The sequence below is a fragment of the Lates calcarifer genome, linkage group LG6 (genome assembly GCF_001640805.2).
Source record: "Lates calcarifer isolate ASB-BC8 linkage group LG6, TLL_Latcal_v3, whole genome shotgun sequence".
Taxonomy (NCBI): Eukaryota; Metazoa; Chordata; class Actinopteri; family Centropomidae; genus Lates; species Lates calcarifer.
In genome coordinates, this window is record NC_066838.1 from 21139569 (window position 1) to 21151272 (window position 11704).

Below are 11704 nucleotides of genomic sequence, written 5' to 3' on the forward strand. Positions count from 1 at the left end.
TTCAACAAGCTAATTGGTTAGACAGTGCTGTCATCTAGTGGCGTGTCTGGGCTGTGCGCAGGCCCATATGACCATCTTATACAACACACTCATACTGTACGCTGTACTGTACAGACATGACATGGAACAAAGAGGAAGTGGGCTGGATTCATTAAGACTGGAAACTGGTTTCTTCTGTTAATTATTACTGTGAACCCTTAGAACAGTTATCACAGCGGAGTATTACTCCGATAGACTAAATGTTGATTCAAGTCATTCAAATTTATTTAAACAATTCTTCCGGTGAGAAAAATATATGTTGTCTGACATGTCTGCCAAATGTCTGATTAGCTGTGATAATACAAGGACCCTCCCTGTAAACATAAACCAAAATACATAAAGTAAAATAAAGCAAACAAAAAAAAATTCCCATAAAATGATCAAAAATATATTTTAAAAACATATAAAATATTAAATATATTAACAGAATTATGAGAGGCTTGGGGGGGAAACCAGAAAAAAACAGAAGCTGCCCTGATGATTATATAGACTAATGGGTTTTCTACAGTTAAATTATATATTTGTCTTTATTTTATTTTATTATTAAGTCATATGCAAAATAATATAATCTCAAGGAAGAAAAAAGATGCTTTGAACCACATTTAGCTATTAGCATTAGATATGTCTCTATATAATTACCTAAGAGAGTATTCATAATTAAAGATGAATTAATTAGAGAATAAGAAATCATAGGATTGTAAGAGCTCCATTATTATTGGATGTGATTTATCACCCCAGGTGTGATAATAGGTGGTAATCTTGTGCTACATATAGTCACAATAATGCATTAGCAAAATATATGAACTATACTTTTATTTGACTCGGAACAGAGTGTTGACCCTTTTCAAACAAGAGTTCACTGTTTCTCTGCCTCACTCATTGCTCTATTGTTTTTAAAACAATGCTTAATTACTTACCTCAATTCTTCTTTCACACCACAATTCATACATTTTAAGTTCACATCATAGTTCCCCGTCTAACCAATCACCAAATGTGTGGGTTAATGTCTGTGGGGCCCTGTCTAATGACTGGAACAAATAGTGATTCATGAGGCTGCGACCACTGTTGTGAATATTTAATAGAAGAACTATTTTATTAGGAGAGACCAACATTAGAGTGTGTGCAAGTGAGAGCAAGAGACAGAGACAGAGAGAGAGAAATAAAGGGGTTAGGACTACAGTTTGTGATTTACCATTACTGAGATAGTAGACACACTTCTTCCTGCAGTAACCCTCACAGAGCTGTGAAGATCTTTAACAACCTGTATCATTAACCAGCAGTTTTAGTAATGAAAATTCAGTGTTTTATAAACCAGGATACACTGTACATGCTTGATGCAAACAAGTACTGCACAGCCCATTAAACCAAACCAAATAAATGGTTAAAAGTTTTTTTTCCTGAGTTTCGCTAGACTGAGCCTTTTGTCCATGGTCCTAAAATGTCATTATTTTTCACCAGATAACTCCTTAATAAACACATGTATTCCAAGAGACTGTAAATCCATTTGGGGGGAAGAATTTAAGTCTCATATTCTGTATTTGTAAAATACATAAAGTCCAGGAAAAATGGAAATTTAGTCACTTTGTCACCACAGTGGAGTTATGTTTTTTTTTTTTTTAAATCTAAATATCTATAGCTAGAAATGTTTCACTTGTTTCCAAACACTGTCTACATACAGTAAATTAACCTTAACAGGATGAAATCCCTTTTACAAATTAAAGTACAGCAGAATTTGTGCAAAAAAGAATTAAAATTTCAACAATTAAGAAGAGCTGTGAGCTTGCAGTTCTGTAAGCATGCACAGTACATGTAAAACATACTTTAAAAAACAGCATGCATTTTAATAAAAAATGTTGATAAAAAAGTCTAATATTCAACCAATGAATGCAAAGAGTAAGGAACAAATAAATGTTTAACCTTAGTGTTACAGCTGGTGAAAATGCAAGTTATATAAACAAATACACATAAAAAATTATGATGCCTTTTAGTGAAAAAGCTTAGTGTGCTAGAGTTACAGCAGAGGGAGCATTCCTCCTGTCCTCTCCTGGGTTTCCTCCCTTTTTTCTCCTTTTCTGTATGGTCCTTTACTCTTCCGGTGTTTGCCCTGGACCTGCCAGCAGCATCTCAGAAATATCGTACTTACTTCCACAGCTTTCCATCAAAGTCTGAATGACGAGGTGGGAGAGAGACATCGTATCAATAAAATGTAATGTCTCTTACATTAAGCTACACTGCAGGCTCTAAGGATGTAACTGCTCCAAGTGTATTTACGATTTAACTGCACAATGTGGCTCACCCTTATTGCAGTCTTTGGTCATATCTCTCTCTTTCAGTAGGTTGTTTTTGTAGTCTGTGGATTTTAGCAGACACCAAGGTTATGAGAAAGCAAAATACACTTTTTTTGTTGTTGTTAAGGTAGGTCATGTGTATGAGGCTCACTGTACCTGAATTCAGAGGTTCATGGTTACAGGTCCTCATCTCTGTGCAGTCTAATGGCATTTCACCTCCACTGATCACATTTCCCCTGCACGAAATGAATTATATTTTGCTTAAAATTGGATTTAACATAAAGGAAAAAATAAAAAAATAACAATGTATTAATGTCTTACCGTTCAGATCTGCGCAGGTCATACTCCAGCCCTTTAAAAAAAAAAAAAGCAACACAGTTTCAAAAACACATAAAATCTGACCTTTACACAATGTGCTCTACACAAACAACCATAATGAATATGCCTTTCATAATTATAAAGTACAAGCAAGATGTCAAATACAAGCCAGGAACTCAGGGAGTTTATGGGATGGATGCACGCACATTTACACGCACACACACACACACACAATACCTCTCTTTTTGCGTCGTCGTGTCAGCACAATGACAGCAACAACGATGAACGCCAGCAGCAAGAAAGTTGCCAGGAAGTAGCCCAAGTGCTGCACAAAATAACCTCGATGCTCGGGGAGAATGACGTTCACTACACGTGGACTCTCCACCTCATCAGACCCTGCAGACAGAAAATGGATAAGATCAAATAGCACCTACCAAAACTAAATATTCCACTTTGGAAATAACAAGCTGAACACAAGGAACCTCCAAATAAAATAACAATGGGATTTATTGTAGAGGATTTATGGTCGTATTTTAACAGTGATATACTGGATTGTTAGAGTGGATTAAATTAATGGCAATAAATAAGGATCAAATTGAAATGCATTTCTACATAACTAATTTTTATTCCCCCCCCGAGGCTTCTTCTTTTTCAGAAAAAGAGGGAGGGAGAGCAGGAGTTAAATGTCAAAATGCTGTTTGGCGGTAATGACTTCCAGACCTGATGTCATGCAGCTGTTATTTTTTTTCTCTCCCTTCACAGGAAAACACAGGCTGACCAGAAAAAAGAAGAGGGAGAAGTGTTAGGAAAGAGGGACAAATTCTGTAATGTGGTTTGTCTGCAAGTCTGTATTAGTTTTCCATTTAGGACATTTCTTCCCACAAATACAGAAGTTGAGTTTCTGCATGCACGGAAAATAAATCTGCGACACCTTCAGCAGAGCTCATCTACAGTCTGACAGGCCAGTCTAAATACATATCTGACTTCACTGCAGGCAGCACCCAGTCTCGCAGTAACCCAGACTGTTTGTGTAATTATTTTAAAACGACAAGGACAGAAAATGCATGCTAAGCTTGGCAATGCAAAAAACTCTATGTCTACTAAAAACACAGGGTATTGTACCACAGGTATGTTTGCAGAATAACTACTCAATGTATGAGCTGTTGCTATTATAATCTGTCAGTGTCTTCCTAAATTAAAAAGTAGCCTAATCACAGATGCCAGATCACAGAAAATCATGAAAATCTTTTCCTTTTGAGTGTTTCTCTTCAATGTAGTTTTACTCTATGGTCTCTCATTAAGCAGTTACCTTGGACAGGACCACAAGTAAACACTATTAAGGGACTAATGAGGAGAACATGCAATGTACCATCTCAGACTATGCTTACAAAACTAGCCAATCATGAAAAAAAAATTCAATTAATTACCCACGTCCTAAGCGAGAGTTTGGTTGGTAATTATCACCTGTCATTGTTTAATGTATCTAATATGCATGAAACTGCAAAGACACATCCCAAGGTCATTGTCTCTAGAGCTCAACTGTCATAACCGAGAGCTGCAGCCATATCCCAGCAGTGGCCCATTTCCATTTTCTTGACAGATCTGACAAGTGTGTATGTGTTAATGGTTATTTCACATATGCTGTGCAGAGGTTAGCCCAAGTCTTTTTTTTCTTCCGGCAAGATATGCATCATTTGCAAGTCAATGAACTTCAGAAAAGCGTCTTCATTTTCAAAGATAAAGATTTCTGTCGAAGCGCTGACAGCTCACAAAACGCCTCCCTCATGACTACAAAGAAATAATGTATTTGTTCTTGCCATAAATAATTACGGCATTAAAGTGAAAAGCTCTCATGACATGTGTAATTTGAGATGATTGCTGGCGCCTGTGTGAGCACAAAAAACTTGGTCTTAATCTGAAAGACAAGATCAGCGGTGTGGAAAGAAGAAGTGAGTGAATTCCTTGCTGAGGTTTATTCAGAGGACGCAGGCAGGCTGCCATCGATCTACGTGTGCATTTCCTCACACATCTACTTTACACAGTTATTAAACAGGCTGTCATCTCTTTAAAGGAGGAGGAGGATCTATAGTCTAACACATACCTTCATCCCCTCCCCTTACTTTGCTCTTTCATGCCACAGCTGGTCCAGATGTTGAACAGATGTAGCAGACTTCCTTTGACTGCTGGTAAACACGCCTCAACCAGAGGCCAATACACATCAGCAGAGAAACAGAGCAGAAACTGAGAGAAAAGAAAGAAAAACAAAACTCTAGATACAGAGTAACCCGTCTGGACACGTGTTTGGGACCTTTTGAAAATGGGGTCAAAGGGAGGAAAAAAACATGAGATATATCCACTCCCTGAATTACTGGGTGTTGGAGCCCACTTTTCTGCTCCACATAGTTAAAATGTCCCCAGCTGTAAACGAAAAAGCTGTAAATGAAAGAAAAAGCTGGCTAGGAAAATGAGACCACTTCCGCTGCAGCCAGTTTGAAGCTATTTACTGTAGACAGCTTCTCAAGTCAGAGCTACAAATAGATGACTCCCCAAAAACCCTGTTTATCAATTTGCAATGCTGAATTCACAGAAAATCACTAACAGAAAGAGCTTTCTTTCTTTCTTTCTTTCTTTCTTTCTTTCTTTCTTTCTTTCTTTCTTTCTTTCCTTTTTCCTTTCTGGTTTCTACATTCCTTCTACCTCCTCCCTCCCTCTTCAGCTCAAACACAAAAACAGAGAGGACTGAGAAGAAATTGGCATAAAGAGGAACTGATTTAACTGACCAACTATGCCTATAAATATAACAAAAAAACAGGAGCAGTGTTCTCACTCCATGCACAATCTTGCCGAGAAACCATATGGGGAAAAACATTTACCATCACTAGTGTCTGGAAAAACACAGTTCTGGTTGTCTCTTGTTGTTTTTAATTCTGAGTGGCTTACTTGGCCCTGGCTCATCATTCTGGAAAATTCTGGGCGCTGTGGTGGGGGCGGACGGAAGCGGAGGTCCCACGGTGAGCCTGAAGATCCGTCTCTCGTGCAGACCGCAGTAGTGGTGGTGAAGATGGCAGGAGTACAGGCCTCTGTCGACAGGCTTCAAGTCAGAGATGGACAGTGAGAAGTCCCCTAATGTAAAGGCATCCTCAGCCACACTCATCTTGCTCTGGGCAAAGAGCGGCCCATAGTCCCGGCGCTCTCCAGAGGCGTAGAGGTCCACCAGGCGGTCAGCTTTGTCAGGACGCACTCCAGGGGGCTGGAAGTCCCAGTGAGCCACCTGCTGCTGGTCCTCCTGGAGACCCTCTCTCCACAGGGGGCGCCGGTTCACACAAGGCAGTACCACTGAGCTGCCCAATAAGACCACGAATATAGTCTTCTCTCCATCCCAGTAGCGTTTCTCTTTCCGAGCTGGAAACATTAGAGTGTGAAATGCCTTGTTACATCACGACTAGTGGAATACCATTAAGCTGTATGATTAGGGAGCCTCACCTGACTTAGTCACATTGAGCTGGATTTGAATGGACTGATGAATCTGGCAGTAATGATGGTGCAGATTACAAGTATAAACTCCTTTGTCAGTTGCAACCACATCTGAAAAAGAAAAGCAACAAACAACCATAAGATGAAATTAAAAATTGAAGAGAGAAATGTTCGAGGTGCTTCTGGGAAGTAAAGAAGTCTCACTGTTGATGATAAGGGAGAAGTTGCCATCATTGAAAGCAGATTCTGGGATGGAAATACGGCCTTTGTTGAATCCATTGTAGACCCTTTGGCGTGCTCCGGGGGACATGTCCAGGACTCGCTCTACAGAATAATCCGGGCTGCTGCGGACCAAGTCCCAGTGCACCACCCTCTGACGGTCCTTCAGTCTGTCCCGGGTCCACACCATGCGGGGGCTGTGGCAAGGCAGGTCAGCCTTAGACCCCGCAGGGAGGGTGATGTTCTTGGCCTCCACCACCACACCGAGCCTGCTGCTGCTGCTCTGACCCCATGCTGGCACAAATAAATAACCACATGTGCTCAGAAGGTCATCGTAGAAATGACGGGATGAAACATGAGTTACTTTTCATTCAGCTTTTATTAAAGAAGTGCTTAGAGAAATAAAAAATGTCTTACCTCCAGGCAGGAAGAGCACAGCAAGAACTGAAACAGACAAAAACATGAATAAGAGTTGTATTCTACTGAAACTCATACTCCCTACTCTTGCTGCATCACATAGGGTTTTCACAGATACTAGCCTGTTCACTGATTAAAATCAACAAAAACTGTTGAGGTGGCTGGGGAGTTTAAAGTTGACCTGAACTGACCCAACAGTGAAAGATTTCAGAGTTGGAATAGATGTGGGTTCAGTGAGAGGACTGTTTACAGTAACAGAGGAAAACTGGAGAAATGAGGACACGGTAAAAAGGCAAGATTTAAAACAAAAAAAAAAAGTTCCACACAGAACAACAAGATCAGAAAAAAGCCAGGTGTCAACAATATTCTCTGGGAATATACTTTGCTTTTTGTTTTTTCACACTAGATAGGAAATTTTCCTACAGTGCATTTGCTATTTCTAATGCATTTTTCCCACAGTGCTATTTCATAGTCTGTTTACTGAAGGGCCAGCGGAGACGCATGCAGCCAAAGCATACAGAGCCTCTATTCATCCTGGCTGCTGCTGGCTTGTTGCAAGGCCATGATCCTGAGGGGGATGAAGAACCAGGCTGCTATTCAGCTCACTTCAGTCACACTACGTGGTGTCAAAAGTACATGAACATGACCAACACCTGTGTATTTTTACTGTGTTGGTAATGGGTACTGTGAACTATAAAGGGTAGAGGTGCAGAGCCTTCAGCATGCTGTTATTTTTCTACTGTGCTAAATGTGTGGATATATTGAGTAAATCAAAAATATTACATTGAAAATGCCATTATTACTTAACACAAACTCCAAGTTACAAAGTGATTAAGACAATGCATCATCAAATTATAAAATCATTAGATGTTATGATACAAGAGCTTAAAAACCAAGTCCAGCAATATATGGTAAAAGAAATAAAGCCAAAAGAAGAAGAAGATTCAAGTAAAATAATAAACAAAGAAAACTAAAGTGAAATCAGGATACACTCTCTGATAAAAGTATGCTTCAAGAAGAGTTTTACAAGATGCTGCTGACTCAGCAAACTTGATTTCCTCAGGCAGGTTGATCCAGAACTTTGAGGCCTGGACTGTAAAATCTCAACCCCCTCTAGTTTTAAGCCATGGCCCCTGAGACAGTTCAAAGACCTATGCCTGAGGATCAAACTATCGACAGTCTCATATGGTTCTATGTAAGAAGTATATTAGGTAAGAGGTCAAAATATAGCAAGATGCAAGGCCACAGAACACCTTAAAAGTAATCAATGAGATCTTAAAATCAATTCTAAAACATACTGGGAGGCAGTGTGAGTGAAACTGGTCTGATGTGGACATGACTCTTCATGGTTCTGGCAGCTGAGTTCTGTACAGTAGTCAATCAATAGGTTTTTGGTTAAGGCAAGTAAAACCTTGAGAATTTTAGATTAGCACGCAATCAGTGGCAACTGCTATAAAACACTATAATCAATAGCAGTGCGAGGAATGTAGTAAAGTACATTTATTAAAGTAGATATCTGAGGCACTACTTGAGTATTTCTATTTTATGTCACTTTTTTTTACCTTTACCTTTCTTTAGTTCTTTTTACTTTACTACATTTATTTGACAGCTGTAGTTGCTTGACATATTAAGACTTTGCTTACAAAACATGAGTTTATAATAGATGCATTGCTAAAGAGGAATCTAGCCCTGTACACACAGTAGTAAATTAGCTAAAATACAATAAAAAAAATGCTATAAATGATTGGCTTAACTGAGTGCATTTTCTACAGTGATGGCCTAACACTCAAAAGCAAGCTGGACAAAATCTGTTTGATATTGTGTGACCATCCATCCAGGTGTTTTGCTCATCATGGCTGCACGTGGTTGGTTCACTTCATGTGAGCACAGGCAACAGACATTTGCAGAGAGGTTTAATTTCACCACATGTAAATACTGATTCACTGCTACTGTGTTTTTATACAGAGATTTGAACCCAGCAGTGATCTCAGAAGTATGCAACAGTATACTGTATAATGGTACTTCAAGTTGAGAGAAATTATTTCAGCACACACACTGGCATCAGAGAGGAGACCTCATTCTGGAAAACTTTGGTGGGTTTTCTATTGAAGGGTATAAGCTTTCCTGCAGAAGGTAAAACAAAGTGTCCCAGCCCCTGTAATTTTCTCTCATCTCTCCTCCAGACACACACAGGCTGATGACTCACAAGGCTAGTTTAACACTAAAGACTTAACAATGTGCTACTGAATTACCAGGGATAATAACAGACATTTAGCAAATGACCTGCAAAATCACTGTTGTCATTAGTAACCCCAGGAATCACAGAATATCATCCCCAAGGTAAAACAAAAAAGATTTTGAACGACTCAAACACAAAGAATGAATTTACTCAGTGTAATTTCTGTGATTCATGAGTGTTGTAAGTGTGTGAAGTTTACTCACAGCTCTGTCACAGTATGAGAGTAAATCAAATAAATCTGTCCAGTTGCAGACTCAGCTAAACATACAAGGATACATTCAGAGGCCTGGAGCCTGTTGGCTGACATGTCCACTACACTCAGGGGTACATTAAATGGCTGCCAAGATGTTTAGGTATTTTTAGTCATTCATGTGTAAACGTAAGGTACTTTCCATCGTGTCGGTGACTAAGTACATTTACTGAGTCCAAACAAGTACAAAACAAATCTGAGTGGCAAACTTAGTTTTCTTTTCTGATTTCCAACCCATTAATTATCTCCTGACCCCACAACTTTATCCTGTGATCCACCAACGGGGCTCCAGCCCCTAGATTGGGAAACACTGGACTAAAGTGTATAATTTCAAAATATACAATGATATTTTTGCATGCATTGTTTTTATCTGAGAACTTCATTTGGGACCGTGCACATCTCTGCAGAATTAGGTGATGTGTATGTGTATAATACCTTCTTGCTCATGCTTTATGTAAATGTGGGAGCAAAAAAAATCTTCTGTTGAACAAAGTGGGCTCAAAAAGGTCGAGGGATTGTCTATGAGGGCTGTCCATGTCACTTTACAGGCACCTTGTTATTTTCTGCCTTGAATGCGTGGTTACTTGTTTACAGTCTTATTTTGCTCAAAACAGCAATTCTAATCTTTTCCATGCCGTGGTGTTAGTGCCCGTTAATTAAGACAGAGCCCATCATAAACATGGTTGGAGTGGTAAATCCCCCTCCTCCACGTCGTCCGGACTCAAAGCGGCCCACTCGTGGTGAAACACTCATTACTGACACATATAATGACTAGCTGCACGATTGTGCTGACTCCACCACTCAGACCGCAGTTAACTAGGAACACATTGGGCTGAAGCCATAAAAAATCCCACATACACTCTATACCGCTGTATAGCGGCAGGCCGGGGATAAGCCGTGCAGCGTTACTGTACACTGTCTGCAGTGCTCCGGTTCACTTTCAGGTCCATGTAGTTTATACCAGCTCCATCCATTTGATTCTAAGAAGTCAGAATATTTCAAAATAAAGGCCGTCGATAGAAAAAAGTATCTATCTATCTATCTACACGATAGATAGATAGATAGATAGATAGATAGATAGATAGATAGATAGATAGATAGATAGAATAATACAAAATGAACAATTCAAAAATAATGTGAAAATTATAATATATAGAAAATAGGCAACAATTAGGTCAACAATTAAGACAGTCTGAATAAATAAACAAATAAACAACACGGAAAATGAGAGCTAGCTTTCTAATTGTTTTGAAAATCGTATACTTACCGCCACTGAAACTTTTACAAAACTCATCATACAGACTGTTGTCGTGTCAATAATACGAAAAAATAATAAGAAAAAGATAATAATTTACAGACAGAAAAGTCCAGGTTTTAACAATCAACAACTGTATTATATCTAAAACCGACAAAAACATAAATATCGTTGGGTCAACATAACAGCTTACGTTGCAAAGACATACTGAGGAAGTAATATTAAAAATCTAACATAAAAGAAGATATTTACAGAGTTACAGAGCAGACCTGAGACCTGAGGACTTTTCAGCTTTTGTTCCCGAAGGGTAATTCTAACCTGGATCCAATTATAGCACAAAGAAAGTTTCCTCAAGTTATTTTTCTCTTTTAAAAGCAAAACTGAAGAACTTACTCTGTAGGAGAATCATATCGAGGTGCATCTTTTTTTCACAGTGCTGACAGCGGAGGTAAAGGCCTGTCAGAGGTGGTGCGCGCATCAATTGATAAAACACAAGAATGCCTCAAGTTCATCGAGCAGCAGCTCAGCTGTATGTTGTTGTATCTCTGCCGTCTGGAGCCAACACACGCTCCGCCTCCGCCAGCCAATGAAACCCAATACCTTTAGTGCTGCACTCTTCCAAGACAAAAATGTAGTAAGGGCATAATAGACGCTGCAAGGTTTAGCATAAATCAGGCAGACATATCCAACAAGAGTTTGATAGACTGCAGCTGGACTTGAAGACGTTTCACCTCGGTCAGATGAGAGGTGAAACGTTTTCTATCTACAACCAAGTCCAGTTGCCCTTCTTGGATAACTATGACCTGGATGACTGAGAATGTCCTCAGACAAAAAAAATGATCCAGATATAAACAGAACTGATCCAGCTAAACAGCAAAATTCAAAACACAAGACTGTAACTTTCCATCAATCATATATTAAAACGATGCTCTTTCGATTTACAGTATACATTTGTTTACATTAGTTCTGATGCTAGTCTTATATTTTCAATCCTGATTAGTGGAGACACAGAAATGCTTTAAACTGTAGACCTAAGCTGTGAGGAAAGGATTCTAGAAATTTCCCCCTTTTGTTATTTTATAAGGTTTTAGGTTGGTTTCTTGATGTAAACGCCCAGAGGAAGTTATTTTACTTCAAGGTCTAGATTTTATTGCACAAGCTAATTTACTCTAAAATAGTCACATTACTGACTAACATTCAATGCT

At 39.1% G+C, this 11704-nt stretch overlaps 1 protein-coding gene across 1 annotated transcript; it reads right to left on the reverse strand.

Moving 5' to 3' along the window:
* Positions 1 to 1104: 1104 nt before the first annotated feature.
* Positions 1105 to 11180, reverse strand: LOC108882159 (matrix remodeling-associated protein 8). Its single transcript, XM_018674492.2, has 10 exons — positions 10893 to 11180; positions 6756 to 6782; positions 6324 to 6632; positions 6129 to 6230; positions 5586 to 6047; positions 2883 to 3041; positions 2649 to 2679; positions 2484 to 2563; positions 2336 to 2389; positions 1105 to 2204 (listed from the first exon to the last, which is right to left on the reverse strand). Exons 1-10 carry the CDS (start codon positions 10975 to 10977, stop codon positions 2179 to 2181), a joined length of 1335 nt encoding a protein of 444 aa, XP_018530008.1. The 5' UTR covers positions 10978 to 11180; the 3' UTR covers positions 1105 to 2178.
* Between the last annotated feature and the right edge of the window lie 524 nt (positions 11181 to 11704).